General features: G+C 39.5%; 1 protein-coding gene across 5 annotated transcripts in view; it reads right to left on the minus strand.

Annotated features, from left to right (window-relative positions):
* Positions 1-22,308, minus strand: part of LOC137373881 (RAS guanyl-releasing protein 1-like) — a 96,756-nt gene that overhangs the window by 13,940 nt on the left and 60,508 nt on the right. For all 5 annotated transcript variants that reach the window (XM_068039408.1, XM_068039411.1, XM_068039410.1 and 2 more), the window contains 9 exons: positions 20,765-20,938; positions 19,952-20,068; positions 17,241-17,516; positions 13,590-13,670; positions 10,217-10,321; positions 9,125-9,234; positions 5,606-5,750; positions 4,141-4,177; positions 1,399-1,542 (listed from right to left, as the gene is read on the minus strand). In XM_068039408.1, coding sequence (XP_067895509.1) covers positions 1,399-1,542; positions 4,141-4,177; positions 5,606-5,750; positions 9,125-9,234; positions 10,217-10,321; positions 13,590-13,670; positions 17,241-17,516; positions 19,952-20,068; positions 20,765-20,938 — 1,189 coding nt within the window. The remainder of the gene's footprint in view (positions 1-1,398; positions 1,543-4,140; positions 4,178-5,605; positions 5,751-9,124; positions 9,235-10,216; positions 10,322-13,589; positions 13,671-17,240; positions 17,517-19,951; positions 20,069-20,764; positions 20,939-22,308) is intronic.

Raw genomic sequence — 22,308 nt, forward strand, 5'->3', positions numbered from 1 at the left:
CACATGATCCTGACTTGGAACTATATCGCCGTTCCTTCACTATAGCTGGGTCAAAATCTTGGAATGCCCTCCCTAACAGCACTGTGGGTGTACCTGCACCAGATGGACTACAGCAGTTTAAGAAGCAGTTTAAGAAGGCGGCTCATCTCCTGCTCAAAGTCAATTAGTGATGTGTAATAATTTTTGGCCTTGCCAGCAATGCTCACATTCCAAGAAGGTGTAATAAAAAAAAATGATCTCTGAGCAGTTCTTTCACAACTCCATTTTGGAATGTGGAGCTTTCTTTTAAATGCTTTATGCTATTAATGACCCAACAATGTCAACATTTCTAGAGCTCAAAATGTAGAAAAACAACGGGGTTTTTGGCATGATTAATTCTGTAAATTTTCAAAAAATTATACAAGAAGTAGTTGTAAAAAATACGCCAGTATCCACATGCAGGCTGAAATCTGTTATCTGTGGTGTGTAATTGATTGTGGTGTAGATTTGATCAGTCAACAACTGCATTATCATTCGATCATGTGACTAGCAGGATGGCAGAAGGCTAAATCAACCTTGGTCTTTTCTAGTCCACGAATACCCGTGTTCTTATTTTAAGAAGGGAGTTTTCAGGAACTGGTTGAGACAGTGGTCAAGAAGCTGTCCTTTTGTTCACAATAGATAAGATAAAAGTCTCCAAACTGTGACTTTGTTTTACCTCAAGCCATTATCTCTATTGCTAACTGAACTATAACCTTGGGCAAGTATTGAAAAGCAACTCTGTCTAGTACTATGGGCAGCTCAGGGAATTAAGATGCCTACACACGATAACACAAACTGATTGGAAAGGACTACTGCCGCCATTCCCAATACCGCCAGGTTCCTAAAGGTCGTTGCATTGCTGCGGGAAAACATTAAGTGCTTCAGCAATAACAGAGGGAAAATCAGAGTGGAAAGGATCACTTTTATGCGCCTCTTGCAGCTAGTTTCAGAATGGCACTGGCAGCGATCTAAGAGCAAGTTCCCCACCAGCTTGAATTCTCGGCTGGTACTAGTTTGTGGCCTGGACAGGCCAAGATGGGCAGAAAAACTATTAAGATTATGTACTAGGTTACTCTTAGACAATTTCAAACGATAATATAAAATACAACAAAATAGAAAATAATATTCAGAAAGATGTCTGCTTTTTTAATCTTCTGTATAATAGCCATCATTAAAACCCTCTCAAATATTTTTTGTAGGTGTTTAACAAAGGAAAGCACTTACAATCTGTCAAGTACCTGGAATAATCAGTACTCAAAGTTATGCATCTTTTATCCAAATCAATGTTAAATTTTAAATCCTCAATATATTAATGTTTAGAAATGGTTATAATTTTAAAAGTTTAATAGTACAATGCTGTGGAAAGTGTAATATTACCAGTGTTGAGGCCTTTGGTTCCTGCAGGGCAGAGTGCAGTGGGAGTGGAGCTTGATGGTGGACTGGTATCTGTGGTCTTGGGTCTATTTTTGCATTCCAAGACCACCAGGTCTCGACACTGTTTGTGACAGTTCATACCACAATCTGCAAACAGAAAAGGAAGCTATTTGACATCAGCACAAACTCACAAGAAGTTAAGTTCAAAAAGGTTGGGAATAGGGATGGAAATTTGACAGTTAAAATGTGCTGGAACATATGCAATTGAAAGATTTACTGCAGTTATAAATTCCCACTCTTTCATGCTCAGACAATGGGCACCAACTATTTGTTCTTTGCAAAGCGTGAAGTTGCTTTGAGCAGCTACAAGAATCACAAAAGGTTCTTGCTGTTCTGTATGGTAATTGTAATAATGTTGCCCCATACCATGTTGTACAATTTTAGAACAAAGGCTTAGATTTTATTTTATCAATTAAATGTTCAGTATTCCTTTTTCAAATGATCTACTTGCTAATTTAAAGGCAATTCCACATTCTCAGTACCTATAAACTTGTAATCCTTACACATACATAATTTTGGGAGTGATGTATCTTAATTTTCTTAAAACTCATCACTCATGCCTTCTTGAATGTCGAAGTACTTGTAAAAGAAAGCCACCTCTACAAGATCTTCTGAAAGCATTATTAGGATTTATTTTCTCCACATTAACGGCTAGCTGGCCTCTCCATTGACTTCTCAGCTTGGATTGTCTGTTAAATTCCCGTAAAGTGCATTAATGGATGGTTCTGCACAGTGAAGTCACACAAGTTAAGAATTGGTTTGCAAGTGCACAATCTTATTTTACTTTAGATTTTTTCAGAAAACAGTGAAAGACTTTCATCCCATCAGTCTGGTCTGGGTTTCATATTCCTAATGCTGAGATGATAAGACTATTCTAAAAAATACACCATTGCTGAGCACACATTTTGATTTCCCCCCATCACACGCCCACCAAGTGATCTTAAGCCAACTATTATGGTCAAGTGAGGAGGGGTTGAAGGGCCTCCCTCTTTTCCCTCTCCTTGTTAGACCACTTCTTTCTTGAAGTGGATGTACTGGCCAATTCAGTAGGTGTTTGATGACTTAGTTGCTATGATCATAACAAGAACCAATTGGACAGGTTTTCTTGAGTTAACAAAAAAAGAGGTTAACTTTATTGTACCTAAGCCAAACTAATAAAATAACAAAATGCGCCAACTTTCACTCTCACACACACACTGGAGGTTTACATGCACACAAATAGGTTACAGAGTAAAGAAAGGTAGATGGTTGAGTTACAGTCCATACAAAAAAAGGGTATACAGTCTGTGGCATTTGGTGATTCGGCTGACTTCTAGCTGAATTCAGTGGTCCTGAGGCTTTTAGTTTGAAGAGGTAGAAACTGGTTCGTTGAGTCTCTTGGACATAGCTATGTGGATGATTTCCTCCAACAGGGTTTCAGATTGTAGCCAGAGTATGCAAAGATGGTCAGTAAACAAGCAGGATTTGAAAGCTTACAAGCTGGAATGGAGAGAGAGAGAGGGACCCCCACTTAGGATCTGCTCATGTCAGAGTTCAGTTGCTTGTCCTCTGTTGCAGTGAAAACACCAGCCTAAAACCACAGATGGGGAGGGGCTTGTCACATGACAGTCACTCAGTGATTCAAACATAGCAGTTAGCAGTATTTGTTCTTCTTGCTGAGAGAACAGGTAGTTCCTTTAAACTTCCTGGGTCTTGGTTCTTGCTGAGGACTTAGCAGATATTTCGCCTCTCACCTCACAAGCATTGCAGTGTAGGATACAGTGTTGCAAATTAGGTGATCATCTTAAGCTAAAAGGATGACTTTGCGGGCAACTTGTCTTTTAAAAAATATTAATTCAGATCTCCAGTCAGTGAACCAAAGAAAATTATCATTCAGCACAACACATTGGTGTAACACAACATTTTCAGCAACTCTGTGATCAGTCAAAGCATTTTGTTTGGCCCAATCACCCAAATTGTTGCAGCTAAATCCCTGGTTGGGGAATTCTTAACATACATAGGCAAAGGAGGGATTGTTAAAAATATAAGCCTGATATAGTCAGTCGGGGATGATAATATGAGTGATACAAAATCTTCTCTTCCTAATTTAAAGATAACCATTCAACTCATCAGCCAGGCTAACTTTATTTTTTCAAGACCATTGCAATAATTTTTTTAAATTTATATTTTCATTAATAAAACAGAAATCCTGTTTTATTGAGCCTTTTAATGTTTGGTAGTTAGGGTTTACATCAAGTTGTTGGTTAACAGATTAAGCATTATTTGTGCAGATGCTTTGGATTTTGTAATGTTGCTGACAATGTTGACTTAAAAATTGTGGTTAGATTATGGTCATCAATTCTTACTTTGTATGCTTTGTTTAAAACAGAATTAAACATTCACACATCCACAAAAGATTATTGTTGTAAATTGTTTGATTTCGGTAAGTTCTTAAATTGCAGTTTTCTGGAGGAACATCATCTAGAAACAGTGTTTTCTCAATCTGGATTATTTGCTCAAGCAAATTTTATAACTCTGTCTATAAGAACATTGAAAATAGTAAAACGAATTTGTATGATTGTTTGTAATTGTAAATCCATTAATCCAGCAATTTCACTGATCCATCTGAATTAGTTTCCCATGATTATGATGAAATACTAAGCTCCCTTGGCATAATTGAAACATGCTTTTTAAAATCTCATTTACCTCTGCATCTGTATCCTTGTTTTATAACACCCCAGATCTGAAAAGAAAAAAAGATGTCATTTTACTTTTGAGAATATTACAATTTGACAAAACGGAGAGTATTAAATCTTTTTCAGAAAATTGAGGGCAAAAAAGTTTTTAAAAATTTGTTCTTGGAATGTAGTCAGAAGCATATATTTCTCATCCCTATTTGCTCTGAGGGCATTAAATATCAAAAATATAGGGCTGCATTTTATTCTGGTGACAGGGATCCCAGCGATGGGCCAGAAGACTGGGGGAGACCCCACCTCGGGCCTCCTTCGGACCCCTGAAGCCATTTAACAGCAGGCAGTTGCCATCGCTTTAAGGAACAAGCTCCCGCCTCCAGAGCTGCTGGCCAATCGGAAGGCTGACAGCTCTGCAGACCCGGCAACACCACCAGGAGCAGTGGTCATTGCTGGTACTGCAGGACTGAAGACTGCAGGAGACCCCTGCACAGGTGAGTGGGGTTAGGGTTGGTGGGGCCATTCTGGTAGGCCTCAGCGACAGGGTAATGGGGGTGTTGATGAGGGTTGGGGGATTGTCTTCCTTGGGGAGTGGGTGGGGGGGGAAAGGGGGTGGCGATCACCACCAAGCAGCCCTCCGGGGGACCTGGATTGCCACCAGTGGAGGGACCCATCCGACCCTGCTAGGAGGCTGCCAGGCCTTACCTGGAGGCATCTCCCCATGGCAGTGGGCCCCTCCGCTTTCCACGAAATTGAGATGTAGACAAGGAGGCCCTTAAGTGGCCATTAATTAGCCACTTAAGGGCCTCAATTGTCCTGGGGCGGGAAGGGCATCCCGGGCCTTCTCCATCCTGGACAAAATAGCAGGGGACCTTGTCAATATGGGGAACAGCACCCCCTGACATTTTGTTTGCCCACCTGCCTCCATACCCACCTCAAGGGCAGAACAAAATTCTGCCCGTAGTGTGGGTCTAGAGTCACGTGTAGGTCAGACAGGGTATAGGTTTTTAAAAATTCTTTCATAGGATGTCAGCATTGCTGGCAAGGCCAGAATTTGTTGCCCAAGCTAATTGCCCTTGAGAAGGTAGTAGTGAGCCACCTTCTTGAACCCCTGCAACCCATCTGGTGACAACTTCCCTTCCCTGAAGGACACCCCGTTGGGTTTAGACAACAATCTGGCAGCTCTCCTGATAATGTTTAGGTGCTAGCCTACAAATTACCAGATGTATTCAATTCAACTTCCCTACTTACCATGGTGAGATTTGACCTCTGGGTTTCTAGTTAAGTACCATAACCATTAGACTACTGAACCCATTAGTCAAATGAATAGAAAAGCTACCTTCATCAAGACTTTATGACTTTTTCTGGCTACATTCACATAAAATATTTATGGAAAATTTCTCAATAATCAAGAGTGGGTACTGTATATCTGACCCTGTGACATCTCACAAACCAACAGACTATAGACGAAACTGACTTACAAATCCAGCACAGTTGTCACAGAAAGTTGGTTTCAGATATGTTGTCTCCTGAAAATTATGCAGAAAGCCAAGGACTGACTTTGAGAAGATGGAGCTGGACCGCATGAAGTAGGCTGTAATCTCCTCTCTGCTTATTAGTCCTTCACTGTAAAAATTAGAATTTTTCATTGCTAAAGGCCTTGCACAAATGTGGAATGACACAAATAGGAGTTCTGTAAAAAGAATTCTATTAAAAGTGGTAGTGGATAGAGAATAGATTGTTTCAATCTTTATTCAAATTATTAATCATTTATTGTACAATGATCACTGCACACCATGATTTCCATAACATTTTAAATAATTCACAACTAACAATACAATGAAACAATGCTGCCACTGGCAAACCTGTAATTTAGCAACTGTTTGTGGTCAAATTCAGGAAGCACCCAGTGTTGCATACTGATGATGCTGGTTTAGTCTAAGGAGGTATCAAAAGTTATGCACTTCAAATATTACATTCTATATGTTTCTTTCTGAGAGTAAAGGAGTATTGGTTGCATTTGTAACTTTGGCTTTCATGGGTGCAGTCACCGCCAGCTTTGATAGGTGCAGTGTAATATAAATGAGGTGATGCTAGTGCCTTGGTAGCACGGAGTGCCACTTCAGGAGGTATTGTTTTATACCTCCTGTGGTGATAAGGTACAGTGTCATCAATAGCAAACATAAGTACACTCAATGCTGCACATTGATAGGTTCCTGACCATTGGTGGATTTAGATTTCAGACTGTCCATATAAACCAGAAATGTAGTTTTCGCAATGTCAGCCTGCATAGTTCTTTCCCAAAACTGACAAAAGTCCGCAGACCAAAAATGTATCGTGCCTTTTCAACAGTTGTTCATGCATTGTAAATGTGCTATGTTCTAGGACACCAGGAAACACATTGTGGGAGCTGCTTCAAGAGGTATTTCTGCATTATAAAGAGAGAATTAGAAAATCCCTTCAAATACATTTCTGATGGAAATAATTTTTGCAGTGATGACTGGCTTACTGGGAACATCTTGAAAATCCATGTTTAAAGATATTCTGTCAGATATATTCCTGTTTCAGTGATGCCAAATAAGAGAGTGGTTTTGTTTTTAGACTAATAAACGTGCATGAATACAAAACATTCTGTTGGAAGTGGTGTATTTCAGAATCTTTTTTCTCTAGTGTCCAGCATTACAATTACAAGCCTATGAGTAATGTGCCCTGCAAAATACTCTACCCTCTAGTGTGTATAATGAGTTGGTTCATGTTAACTAGTCAACTAGACCTTTGTTAATTTAGTATGTCTTTTTGTTGCTTTGCATATAAATTGGTTCATTTTTGTGTGGTTAGAATCTTCTGTAGCACAGTTGGTGAGATTGGTGAGTCGCGTCTATATTTGTGAATTTTAGAAATTAATACTTTGTCATTTAGTGCTCCAAAAAATTACAGAAGGGACTATATACATAAATCATCTCAATTACAGCTTTTTATGTGTTCTAGCACAGCCAATTTAGAAGTAAATACAAGAATGGGGAGACTAAAGCAGCTGGGATTGTTTTCCTTTGAACAGAGAAGGTTAAGGGGAGATTTAGTTGAGGTATTCCAAATTATGAAGGGTCTGGATAGAGTAGTTAGGGAAAAACTGTTTCCACTGGCAGGAGAGTCGATAACTAGAGGACACATTTAAAATAATTGACAAAAGCACCAGGGGGAAAGAGGAGATAAAAAAAAGAAAATGCTGTAAATACCCAACAGGTCAGACAGCATCTATAGATAGAGAAACAGAGTTCATGTTTCAGGTCAATGACCTGTCGTCAGGGAGAAGAGATCTTTTTTACTCAGCAAGTAAATGATCTGGAATGTACTGCCTGAAAGGATGTTAGAAGTGGAGTCAATGAGCCAGAATTTGCTGGAGTGGGGCATCTCATGGCATGTCCTGCGAGCTGGTTGTTTTTCCTCACCATTCAACTCAAACAATGTTTACGCTTCAAATTGCTGGAAGCACGCATTGATAATTGTGGCATTTGGGACCTTGCTGAATGATATCTCCTTGAGCAATAAAATTTAGGGATTAAGAAAGAAACAGACTTACAATGGAAATGGAAATAGGGTGAATTAGAATCAAATTAGATACAGAAAGAGAAATAAAGAGAAAGAATGTAAAGATTGGACTGAGAGTGAGGAAAATGACGGACAGAAAGGAAAAGAAAGAATTTTTTTTTAAGTATATAAAACTTTAAAAAAACCTCTAGGAACAATTTACTATCTGCAGGAGTGAGACTCCACAGTTTCAATTATTCCCTTTCTGGGCCTCCGAGGTTGAGTGAAAGAAAAGAAAGACTTGCAACTATATGGTGCCTTTTATGACCTCAGGAAGGCCTAAGACCTTTTACAGCCAATGAAGTACATTTGAAGTTGTAATGTAGGAAACATGACAGCCTATTTGGACAAAGCAAACTCCCACAAATAGCAATAGGATAACGACCAAATATCTGTTCTTTGATATTGATTTGAGGGATAAATATTGGCTAGGACACTGGGGATAACTTCCCCACTCTTCTTCAAAATAGTGCCATGGGGTCTTTTATGTCCATCTGAAGGATAGCATCTCCTTTAGTACTGCACCAGAATATCAGGCTAGAATTTTGTGCTCAAGCCTCCTGAATGGAACCTACAATCTTCTGACTCAGAGGTAAAAATGCTACCAACTGAGCCAAAGCTGACACACTGACATTCCAGGAACACATATCACATCATTAAAAGAGTCCTTATGTCATGAAATATCAGTCCTAACCTTCTGTGGTAAATTTAATTTGTATTTACAAGGCAAATCCAGCAATTTGTTGAAACTCATTGGAAAATTGATTGTGAACTATCTGTGGCATAAATCATTCAGCAATTTGTGGTGATTCGCAATTCACAGCATATTTCTTTCTTGCCATAAACTGCTAGATTTTTTTTAACACACTAATAATGACATGCACCTTTACCTTGCCATTATTTTGCCAGAAAATTCTGGCCCAATGGTAATTTTCATAAGCAAATTCATAAGCACTTGAATAGGGAAAGTTTTCAGAGCTATGGGGGAAGAGCAAGGAAGTGGGACTAATTAAATAGATTGTTCAAAGAGCTGGCACAAACTAATTGGCCGAATGGCCTCCTCCTGTGCTATACAATTCTATAAAGTGTGCAAAAATAATTTTTTTAATTCATTTCAGGGGATGTGGGCGTCACTGGAAAAGCCAGCATTTGTTGCCCATCCTTAATTGCCTTCTTGAACCACTGCAGTCCATCTGTTGGGGATACACCCACAATGCTGTTAGGGAGGGAGGGAGTTCCAGGATTTTGATGCAGCGACAGTGAAGAAATGGCGATATATTTCCAAGTTAGGATGGGTTTATGGCTTGGATGGGGATTTATATTATTAATTTATAACATTTATTTATAACATTTTGATGCTTGCTGTCACATCGTTGCAATATTTTATACCATTCTGAAATTTCTGTACCTACCAATCTTTGTCCATCACACAGAAGGAAAATGGAAAACTGGCAGCAATCTTTTCAAATTCCTCTTGGGAAATGTAGCCATCCTGATCATGGTCGTAATTTTTAAAGACAGACTGCATAGGATAAGGAAAAGAATAAATACATCAAATGGTCTAATAATGCAAATGGGCAATCATGAATAATATTATTAATTATGTTCATATAGATGTTAAAGGGCATTGTTGCCCAGTTAAAGATGATAGGAAAGCTTTCTCCTTCGGTTGGCAGATGACTAAATGATGTTACTTGTGTCACATGCAACTGATCATGGCACCCAGCTTATCCAACTCTGTCTCTATAACAATGATTTCCCCTTGAACACTTGTACACTGGACCATCAAGATGCCGCAGAACTATTTACAGGCACAAGGCTCTGTACAGCCATATGCAAATTACTTTTTATTATAATGTTCTGTTGCTGTTTGTAATCCTTCTGACGTCATTGATCTGATGACTCATGACAGACAAAGTCTGTACACATTATGCACATTCTCATATTCTTCTCTGGTAAAATGACCACCGAAGTGTCAAAACTGTTTACTGGGAATGTTGTAATGCCAATCGCCAGTGCAAAGTTTACCATAAATTCAGCTTTCAAACAACAAAAGGTGGAACAGTGGCTAAACCTGCCTTTAATGACTGTCAGCAGTGAAAGGTCATCAGACCTGAAACATGAACTCTTGTTTTTTTCTACACAGTTGCTGCCAGATGTGCTGAGTATTTCAGGCATTTTCTGTTCTCATCCCAGATGTTAGAATTCATGGTCTGATTTTCCTTCCCTTTTGTTGGGAAGCTTCTCTAATGCTCAGTGCTTTCCTTACAATGGAAACTGAGTCCTGGGAAAGTTGAACATTCTTTCTGTTCAATCTGAATAAAAATCTGTACCTTTGAGAATAAATGTTTTGTAAAGAAATATTGTGTTGCTTAATGCTGGATACATGATGTAGCTGTACTGTCCCTTTAGAAATTGAGTCAGTAATGACTACGTATTATAACTATGAAAAGAAAGCTAGTAAATAGATATATAGCATAGCATTGTCATCAGGAAAAACTTACATCTACCATCCGCTGAACATGTTTACTGACGGTCTTGGGATCAGGCTTTGTTGATACTCCTGGGGCCCAGTCTGCTACTACAGGTGGCTTGCAAGGTGTTGCTGGCTAAATGATACAATCATAAAAAGCTATTAGTTATTTTTGAATTGCAAGCCCTCTATGGGAAAAACACATGTTCAAATGTTGATATGATTGTTGGATACTTTAATCAGTTTGCAGTTCTGACAATCTGAGAAAATATCGAACAAAATTTGTTTTCTGCAATATTTATTAAATGTCAATCTTAAGTTACTTGTGCCAAGTGTCACTACTTGCAGCATCTTTCCCTGTTCTAAATTATCATCTTCGATAAGTAATGAAGCAGATTTTCCTTTTTATTGCACGCATTAGTTGCGAAGTAATTAATCAATTTGTTATAAATTTATCTTGCAGCAGTTTCTAATTTTATATAGAAATTAAATTATCAAGGAATATGAAAAGAGATAGTAAATTATTCCTATATACATAAATAACAAAAGAAAAACCAGGACCGGGATGGGGTCATTAAGGGTTACATATGATTAACTCATTAGGTAATGACAGTGAAATGTCAGAAATATTAAGTAATTACTTTGCCTCAGTATTTCCAGGGAAACTAACTTGTTGGACATGACAATGGAAAAAGAGATTAAGAATGATATAATGACATTTAAGATAACAAGTGGTGGAGAGATGGTGGCGTGGTGGTAATGTCACTGAACTAGTAGTTCAGAGGCCCAGGCTAATGCCCTGGGGACATGGTCTCAAATCCCACCATGGCAGCTGTTTTTATTTAAATTCAATTAATTTTCACAAATCTGGAGTTGAAAGCTAGTTTCAGTAATGGTGCCATGAAACTATCAACTATCATTGATGTTGTAAAAACCTTATTGAATTATTTGAAGTAACAAAAAGGTAGATAAAGGTTAATGCAGTGGACATAACATATTTGAATTTTCAAAAGGCCTTTGATAAAGTACTGCATATTAGACTCATGACTTAAGTTCAGAACATGTGGAGTCAGGGGACAAGTAGTAGAACGGATAGCAAGCTGGCTACAAAACGGAAAACAGAGAGTAGGAATTAAAGGTAGCTACTCAGATTGGCAAAGGCAGGAATTGGTGTTCCACAAGGATCAATGCTGAGACCACTGTTGTTGACTATTTAAGCGATCTGCAGTTGGAAGTCAGAAGCACAATTTCAGAAATTGTAGACACCACCAAATTGGGAGGTGCAGTTAATACAGAGGACTGCAACAAAATACAGGAAGACATTAATAAATTTGTAGAATGGGTGTGTAATTGACATGAACTTCAATTTGGTTAAGTGTGAAGTTGTTAATTTTGGTAGGAAGAATAAGGAGGTGCATACTCCTTGGAAAATGTGTCTAAATGGGGTAGAGGAGCAGAGGGATCTGGAGGTGTAGATACACAAATAACTAAATGTAACATAAGTTAATAAAGCTAATAAAAAAAAGCACTGAGGTTAATTTCTCGAGGGATAAAATTGAAAGCAGAGAAGTTATACTAAACTTGTGCAGAACCTTAGACCACACTTGGAGTACTGTAAATAGTTCTGGTCTCCATATTATTAAAAGGATATAGAGGCACTGGAAAAGGTGAAAATAAGATTTACTAGAATGATACCAGGAATGAGAGGTTACAAATATCAGGAAAGATTGAACAAGCTGGGGCTCTTTTCTCCAGAAAAAAGACTGTAGGGATGACCTGATAAATTTTTAAGATTATGAAAGTGTTTGACAGATGTAAAGATGATGTTTCCACTTGTTGGGAGACCAAAACTAGGGGCCATGAATATAAGGTTGTCACTAATAAATCCAAAATGGAATTAAGGAGAAAGTTCTTTACCCAGAGAATGGTTAGAATGTGGAACTCACTGGAAGGAGTAGTCGAAGCAAATGGCGTAGTTGCATTGAAGGGGAAGCTAGATAAGTGCAATAGTGGGAATGGACTAGAATATCTAGTTTTATTAAGCACTGGTAGATTAAGAAAAAGTACAGCAAACACATTTCTCAAAGATATTTAATTTGCAATAACAAGGCAATAAAGGAATTCAGGAGAAACCTCTGTACACAGAGAGTGGTTAGAATGTGGAACTCACTATCACAATGAGTAACTGAGGTAACTAGCATAGATGAATTTAAAGGGAAGCTGGACAAAAATGAGAGAAAGGAATAGAAGGATATGTTGATGGGGTTAGATGAAGGAAGGTAGAGGAGGCTTATGTGAGAAGCATAAACTCCAGCATGGTCCTGTTGGGCTGAATGGTCTGTTTTCTGCTGTAAATATTAGGTAATACTATTTGATATATTGATCATCCATCTAGAATGAGTTTATTTGGAATTTGGTAGATCTCAAAGTTGGGTCTCTGATTTCTGAAACTGAAGCCACAGCACTACTAGACACATGCACATTATTCCATGAGACTGACTGAAATCTATTCACGACAAAACTAGCAGGAATACAGAAAGTACTTTTCAACTGTAGACACCTACATAATGCAGACTCAACAATAGTCTCCAGAGATTCAGACTCATCACCCACCTCTTAACTAGATGCGGAGCAGTACATGTACACCATTTCTAGATCCCCAGCAAATATGAACACAAAGGATCAGCCTCATAAGTAGACTTCCACAGGCTGTCTCTCATTACTCCCACAGCTTTTCTTTTATATGAAAAATAGACCAAAAACTACCTTTGCCACAACAGTTATACTGACAGTTGCACACCCAATAATTGTGTTAATAATAAGATTGCTATGAAGGTGGATAAATTGTTGGACAATTATGCAGAAATATCTCTGAACATGGTTATGCCATTTTGTTTTCAAGGAGACGGACATTTTCAAACAGGTAGTCAGTGAACTATCCTAAACTGGCTTAATTTGGATCACCCCCTGTTGGGCAGGAAAAATGCTGCACAGAGACAGGCAAGTACTGCAGCATTATTTAAATAGCCAGACACATCTGAACTTGAAGTTATCTGGGAATAATTTTGACATTGGCTCATAGTGCAAAACAGATGCTATCCTATCAGCCGTCTGTTGTTATGCATCTCTATCGATAACAGGCAGCTGACCTGTTATCATCTGATTTACACTATCGCCCAATGTCAAACAGTTATGACCTTCTCAGGAGCCGTACAGCATCTGATTTGAATGTAATATAATTTGATTGTCTTTAAAATTTCTCCATCTGCCCTTTCAAGTAGAGTAATTGATGACTCTGACAAGATGATCACAGTGATAGTCAATAGTAATGGGTGTTACAACATGGCATTTAATGAGAAATACCAATCTCAAGTGATAGAAATAGTATGAGGAGACTGTCTTACTGGAACTTTATTGTTTCTTGGCTCACGTGCATACGAAAGCTCGTAAATTTCATCTTCTGAGTAATAGAGGTCCAGCGAAAGCTGCAATAATACAGAATATAAGTTACACAAGCAGTTTCAAACAGTTTCAAACTAATGTTTTAGTTTTAGTTCACTGCGCTATATAAATGACTCATTTTCAACACGCACCTTTATTGTAAATTGACAGACCTGCTAATTCAGAAATGTTATACTCATTCATTTAAATTAATTATTTAATGATTACTGATTATTCAAACCACACCAAATACCTACAGAAAACATCAGTAACCACGGTTACTGATGTCTTATGATAGAATGATAGCTGTTGCAGTCACGCTTCATTTAACTGCACCAAAAGCTCCTTTTAAAAGAGCCCAGAGACAGAATATCTCTGAAGATGATCTCTATCACGGCCTAATCTTTTGATTCTACTCCAATGTTCTCCCCTTTCCTCTCTTTGGACTACCTCACTGGGGTACGACTTCACCCCAGGCCAATAGGACCTTGCCCCTGTGAGCATTTTTCATATGAGCAGTGATGATGAGGGCCAATGGGCTGCCTGCATTTAGGCCTGATCCTGTCCTCACCAGGTATTCACTAAAGCAGTAGGGGGATCAGGACCCTGACTGATATATTCACGTTCCTCATCCAGGACCACTGCGGCTAATTGTCGTGACTTTACTGCTGGAGTGGCTCCTCAGCACTTTTTTAACACAGAGAAATAATAGGCTGGATTTTGTGTAGGAGGTGGGGCTTCCAGCACTGGGCTGAAAAGGCAGGGGGAACCCTGCCTCAGCCTTTTCTTGCCCCCACCTCCCCCGAAGTGACCCTCCGGTCTTTTTACATCAAAGTTTGACGAGCTGAAATCCCCGTCCCTTTAAAGATGGGGAACCCCCCCCTCCAACAGCTGCTGGCCCAATCAGAGGGCCGGCAGCTCAGCAGCACCACTGGGAGCGGTGGCCACTGCCAGTGCTGCACAGGCCTTGGACCCAGGCCCGCGATGGAACCCTGGGCCAGAGGTAGGTGAGTCGGGGTCACCAGGGCCAGTCGGGAGGCCCCGCAAGGGGTGGGGGGGCAGTGTGAGGGGATGTCCCTGGGGATGAAATGGAACCCAGCAGGGGTCCTCCATGGGCCATAGGTTGCCCACAGAGGAGGGACCTTGTAAAATGAGGCACCCTCCCCTCATGGCGGAGGACCCCCCGCCACCGGTAAAATCCCAGTGGTGACAGGAAGAGGCCATTAATTGGCCACTTAAGGGCTCAATTGGCCTCTGGGTGGGAAGGCAGTCATTGGCCTATCCTGCCCCTGGTAAGATTGCTTGGCAATGGGGAGGTGACAGGCCCTCTGCCCCCACCACCCGGCGCGATTCTCCGTTCCCCCCTCCTCCCCTGCCCCCACCCCCGCATCTGGCCCCTCCTTGGAGGGCCTATAAAATCCAGCCCAATGTATTCAGCATGAAAATATTCCTGAAGAATCACTGGTAAAGCACATCTTAAACAGACATAGCAAACAGCAAATTATTGTCCAATATAAGCACTCAATAACATTACTGGAAAACAAGTGTTTAATGCACACATGCTGTTAAATGTGCGACTCTTCCCTAATTCATTGCTGCATGAAAGCATACTGCCACTTGTCACATTACTTACCTTGAGTAATTTCCTCCAAATACCCAAAGTGAGGGTGAATGGAAATCTATCTCTTTATCCTCTCCTCCCTACCCTATGCCACCTCACCAGCTGTGCCCAGCAGCTATGACAAAGAATATAGGCAAAGTGGTAGCATCTCTCAACCTTCCACCATTACTGCAATTGAACAGTCAGCTAGGTGCACAAAGAGTGTTCTGGTGACAGCTCATGCTCTAATGTTCTCTTTCTCCCTGAGAAGTGCTGTCTGGCCTTTGATCAGCACTTTGTGGCAGAAGGAGAAGTTATTCAACATCTCATGAATTTTAAAAGTGTGTCTATAAAGCCTAGTATTGACTGATGTCAGGCATTACATTGTGTAATAAATAGACAGATATAATTGGAAAACGACAATATTCAAAATAGAGTACAAGTGCAATTTAACTTGGTCCCCAGTCTGAAGCTGCTGGGTATTAGTAACTGATTAGCATTTTGATTTATAATCAGTAACTGGATTCTATTTCACATGCTTAATGGGCTGCCCAGAGGGTAATACACCCTAATAAGGCCCTGCATTCGAAGAACACTATTTGAATTTGTGTGATTATATTTAATAACGGTTATGGAACAGGCTTCAGGCAGATTCTGGGAATCTGTGCTTTTACAAGCACTCTTCTCCCTTTTCAAGCATAGAACCCGGCAGACAGAACTACAAAGACAAAGGGAGCTAGCTGGTTGAATGTGTGAATCTGCTGAAAATAACATTTGCTGGGAATAGTGGAATCAGATTAATGCTCATTGTTTTTAATTTAAAATTCACCAATTTTCAGAGTGCATCTTTCCAGATTTCTGCTCAGTTAAATGCTATTGCAGAAACACAAAGGAAGTGGTGCGGTGAGGTCAAAGAGAGTCAACAACATATAAAGTACATTTTATACCATTGTATTTCATAGGTTACTCAACTTATTGCTGGCCATGCAATTTAGATAAACCACAGAAGGAAAAGGTTGACAGTTTTTAAAGGCCTCAGCCCTTAAGGAAAAGGTGTTTAGAAGAGTCTTTTTAAAAATATTAAGGAAAGACTCGCGTGCCATTTTGGTTGGAATGAAGTAAAGTGTAAGTAATTTGCTAACGTGTTGTGATAAAATGATACATGTCAAAATTAATTGTAACCACATAAATAAAAAAGGGTTTCCTGAAGATGGCACCTCCTTAAGGTTTTACTTTGCACATTTTGATGTAAAATTATTACATCCAAAAATCTAGACTGGCATTTTTCACATAGAGTCCACAAGTAAAACTGAACTACCAACAGAATGGTAATTAAAGTTTCTTACCTTGTAGCTTTCACATTGATTTTTTTGAGGTTAAGAAGGTTAGGTTTCTTCAAGGGAGAAAGAGATGGACATTTTGGAAATATTCCAGAAGATCAGAACAAAGAGTTCTATTAATAATACCCAAACCTGCAGATCAAGAGTTTCTGAACTGGTTGGCTTGTGACCAGTCTGACTAGTCTCAATATCGTATAGTTATAATATCGATTAATTTCAATCTAGCATCAATAGTTACCAGTCTGGTAAATGTATTCACAGTGTCCAGCATCAGTCTTAGGATTTGTGCTGAACAAGACATTAGAAACAGATCTATACTTTGTTCTTGAGGATTAAAACTGACTATTCTAACATTTTGATAAGTTTCTCTTAAAGAATCTGTATTATTGGTATATTTTCTAGAACATATCTTTCATACTCTATGAAGAAATAGTATTGATCAGCTTGTTTCAATAACAACTTGCATTTATATAGTGCCTTTTTCATAGTAAAAGTTCCCAAGTCGCTAACTAATGACCCAAATTGTGTGCTTTGGCTACATTTATCATGCCATTTTTAAAAGCCCTTATGCCCCAGTGTTAGGAGTGCCATTTTCTTGCCTGTACTAGTAGTGGGCCTTAGGATTGTTTATCAGGAGATGGGCCAAGCAACTAATAGAGTAAAGGTAGACCTACTGTGAGCAAATGCACCAGGTCCTTGTTTGCTTCTAGAGGAGGTGCGGTGTTCTGAAGCTGGACAAGCTCGTTGATGTGGTTGTAGAGAGTCTGCAGTTTGTGTACATTAATCTTGTTATCTTCAACACAGTCTGGCAAGGCTTCGTGTAGTGAGATAAGATCTTTCAGGTGGACGCCCAGAATAGGGATCTTGAAGTCTGTGCATTCGCTGTACATGCGTCGGTAGTTGTTGTAGTTTCCACTGGATGAAAGCAGCTCAGTCATTTCATTCATCACCTACAGTGGAAAAACCCAGAGTTTCAAACAAGTATCTTTGGATGTTCTGACTTAAATGAACCATTTGTCTTTAAGCATATGTTTTCCTTTTGACAGCTGTGGGGGAAACAAGTGTCCAATGAAAGCATAGGATAAAAATAACAGCATAGAAATTCATCTTGGGCGCTAATACAAATGGTTGGTAGCATATCAGCTGCCTATGATTGTCCACCACCATTTTTCAGTAGGTATGGTAAGGCTTTGCTTTGTTCTGTTGATTGTGGAATGGCTTAACTTTGCTTATAGTCATCTGTTTTGGTGTTTATCTTGCAGGAATTCTATGTTGTAGTTGGTGATTCAATCTAGAGTATGCTTGGTGCTCCTTCTGGCAGACCCTTCTAAACTCCCCACTCAGCTTCCGTCGGTTTCCTAGGTTGATGATGATGGAGGAGTAAGGGATGTGTCAGGCTATGAAATTAAAGATTGTGGCAGTGCACTATTATGCTGCTATTGATAGCCACAGTACCTGGTCACCACAGTACCATTGCCTGGTCAGTGGCTCTGTTGACAGACATTGAAGATTACCCTCCAGTGTACATTCTGTTCCTTGCTACTCTCAGTGCTTCCTCCAAATAATGTTCAATATAGAAGAATACTGATTGATCAATTGTGATTGGGATGTGTTAGGTGATAATCAGCAGAAAATTTCCTTTGCCTTCTTTGACTTGAAGACTTGAGACTTCACGGGGTCCAAAGCCAATGCTGAGGATTCCGGGCCAAGCCCACACAGCATAATACCACTGTGCCCCACCTTTGCCGGTGGGACAAGACATGCCCAAGGATGATGATGGAGGGGTCTGGGATGTTGAACAATAAGATTTGACTCTGAGTAAGGCTGTTTTTAACTAGTTAATGCAGTACCTTTCCCAACTTGGGCACCAGTTCCCAGATGTTTGTCCGGAAAACTTTGCAGAGCCTACTGACTGAGTCTTTTCCTGATCCACTTCCTGGGTTTTTCCCAACAGGCACTGACTATCCATAGAAGATTCTCTGCTATTTTTTGTTTTCTTTATCTTGTTTTTTGGATCTTATTTTCTACACCAATGACTGATGAGGAATTATAATTGAATCTGTTTGTAACCAATCCAATTTCAGATCCCCTTGGCCTTCAGTCCACAACATAAGTCCACCTGAATAATTAAAAACTAAATACATTTGAGAGCATACAATAAATACACTATTTTTGGGGAGATAGGAACATAGATACTAGAGTGAGGGAACCCTTTCAGAATACATAGAAGTCCTTTGAATAGACTCCTACTCAAGTTGCTTTAATTATGAAGACATATGTTGGATGGGTTGAATGTTCTTTTCTGTTCTTCACTTTATATCAGAATTTCCCAGTGCAAATAGACAATTTTAAAACTGAAAAGATGGCATAAAATAGATAACACTAAATCTTTAATAAGATGTCATTTTTCACAGAGGGTATATGATCTCGGGATTTTTTTTAACATGTATTATACTGTAGTTGCACAGATAAACAGGGTAAGAACATTTAACCTATCAGATAACAAAATAGATAACACTACATCTTTAATAAGATGTCATTTTGCATAGAGGGTATAAGATGTGGGAATTTTTTTACTCTGCAGTTCAACAGATAAACAGGGAAAGAACATTTAACCTATCATCTCACCTACGCATTGATGCCATATTTAGTACCTGTTCATGCTCTATATTCTAACCAGTTGGCAGCTAAACCCGGATATCCTGTCATCGCAAAATGATTTTGTTAGTTGTTACTCTACTTATTTATTTCCAACTGACTGACAGCTCCTAAGGTATATACAGAACATGGGTAGGAACATGGAACTTCACTTATGCCAAAATGGAATTACTGTATTGTACCTGCCAATTACGAAGGGGCCAGAATATTTGCTGCACTTGTTCTCCTTTTGAAAAAAAGTTGTCGGCCTCTTGGAATTTTGCTGTCAGATAACAGAGAAAAGCTGTCAACTGGGATGATAGTAGGGGGGCAAAAAATTGGCCTCACTACTCCTGAGTTAGGAAGAGGAAAAATCAGCCCAGGTTTCTATTCATTATTATTAAGAGATTCCTGTTGAAAGCTCCATATCTATGGGTATCCAGTGAAGACTTCATTGAGCTTGTTGGTAATGCCTCTCACAGTCCAATAGCTTGTAGTATACACTGTCTAGGCTCATACATGAAGAATAGCCACAAGATATCAGAGCGCACTTGCTGCCTATGGCGCTAGCACCCCAGCATGAGTCACACCCTATGGAGAAGGGTTTAGGGGACGAAAGTTGTTGCAGTCAGTCAGATTTGCAATGTTCAACAAATTTACTGGAGTAGCAAACAGCCTTGCAACATCACAAAATGCAGTGAAGATTAGTCTCTATAACAGGTGGCAGACACTCAAGAAAAGCACCAACCTTATTAACATCATGAGGGACACAGGCGCTTGTTTCTTTGAGTCTGGAAATTGAGCTATGACACAAACCTCCAACCACTGCCATTAGTGTATTAAAGTTCTGCAGCTGCTGGAGTTTCTGTGGAGAAGGCAAGATGACAATGCATTCTAAATCAAATGAGAAGAATGGCACAACAATGAATGATTCAGGTCTACTGTACTGCAACCCATAATTAACACCTCCACCTGGATTCAAAACAGTAAAATATATAATCTATTGAAATACTTAAGGGTACATATTTTCCTGTGTGTGTAATCTTAAAGAAAAATTCCCTTGCTAAGTTATAATTATGGTCCAATGAGAATTTAATCTTTTATCTTTTGTTGTAATCTTTGTTTGGACAGTGTTCTTCACAGTTTTACATATTGTACTTGGTTCTCAAAGTTGAATGAGTTTCTGACTCAGTATGATCTGTCACTTTATTCCAATGATGTGAATAATTAATAATGAATACCGCTGCTGCTATAAGTGCAACCTTGGACCATTACAGTACATCAGAATACTTGATACAACCAAAACATGGATAAAGCAAATCTTAATTGGATTTCTTTGTCTCAGTCTATCAATATCCATCCATGATGCACATAGATGGGGGACCAGTAAAACAAATTGGATTTGTGATTTTATTTACTTTATGGACTTCTGGGTTAACAATTAAGCCTTGTATACACTCAAACTAATCTGACAAAATATTCTAATCAATTACTGTGACAGTAATGGTGGCCAAGCAACATTAACTGCATATCTGGCAAGACGCACTAGTGCCTTCCATACCTGAGCCACACGAATAAACTTGGTGAAGACTTCAGCTCGTAGCTGTGGTGTAGGTCTGCTGAGAACCATAAGCTGGACCCACTGTGAGATCCCATTACACAAAGCCACAGAGCGTTCCATCATGGGATTGTCTTTTACACAGCCAGTCAACACATAATTCTGATAATCTGAAAACTGGATAAAGCAAAGTCCAGTTATATTCCAGTTGTTATCGGTTCATACCTGGTTTGTCTCAACTTGCCTTTATACTGCAAAACAGCTTTTAATTGAAGTACACAGTTGTGGAAGTCACAATCACAGCTAATTGTTTGACCACGGACCTTCCCATGTGTGACAGAAAGATCTGCACAGCTCAACAATATAAAAACATGCCGATCATGTTTTCTGTTAGTGGGAAACTGTCACCAGCAATGTCCCATGAACCATATCTTAAGGTGGTACTGAAGTTATTAGCAATGCCTTGTATATTACAGCATTCCTAGGCTGCTGTGGAGGGACCACTGTAATATCATGCTGGGTGTCAGCCGTGGTTCAGTGGTAACATTTGCATTTGAGTCAGAAGGTTGTGAGTTCAAGCTTTTCTGCAGAGGGTTTGCTGTAACCCCAAGCTAGAGCAGATAATGTAGCTGACTCTTCAGTGCAGTACTAAGGAACTGTCTTTCGAATGAGATGTTAAACTGTCACCCCTCTCGGCTAGACATGAATGATCCTAGGGCCCTAGTCGAGGAAGAGACGGGGAGTTCTCCCAGAGTCCTGCCCAACATTTATCGCTCAGCAACACCTAAAAGAGATGAACTAGCCAATTATTCCATTGCTGTTTGTGGGGCCTTGCTGTGCACAAATTGACTGCCGTGTTTCCTACATTACAACAAAGACTCCAATTGCAAAATTACTTCATTGGCTGTCATTGCTTTAGGTTGACCTCAGGTCGTGGAAGGCAAATTCTTTCTTATACCGATACATCCACACACCATTTTTAGTGTTGCTTGAAACAGAAACATTAAACATGGTGTGTAACTAGAGCCAATAGCAGATTGATTTGATCCCCAGACTCAATTGTGGAATACCCAGTAAACAGTGGTTTCAGGTCCGACCTGCAGAACTCAGATTACAGTGTAAACAGGTTCTTCTGCAGTTCAAGTCCCAAAGGGGATGAGATGGAGGAAGATTCAAACATGGCTTTCCAAAGGGAATTGGATCATTATCTGAATAGAAAAGAATTTCAGGGGTATGGGGAAAAGGCAAAGGAATGGGACCAGCTGAGTTGCCCTTGCAGAGAGCTGACATGGACATGACAAGTCAAATGGCCTCCTTCTGTGCTGTAACCATCATATAATTCTATTCTATAAGGGCAAAGGTCAGCAGGGTATCGGTGGAGCAAAAATCTAATAACACTACAAGTTGTATTTTCTGCAGATAATGTGAAAAATATTTCTAATTGTTGCAGAATTACCCACACTGTTTTGGACATGTGTATTGTCTTCACAGAAGCATAAAGATGTCACCTGGCTAACAAATCACTAGGTGTTCAGATGGGATTTTGG

This window comes from Heterodontus francisci, chromosome 9, assembly GCF_036365525.1.
Source record: "Heterodontus francisci isolate sHetFra1 chromosome 9, sHetFra1.hap1, whole genome shotgun sequence".
NCBI lineage: Eukaryota > Metazoa > Chordata > Chondrichthyes > Heterodontiformes > Heterodontidae > Heterodontus > Heterodontus francisci.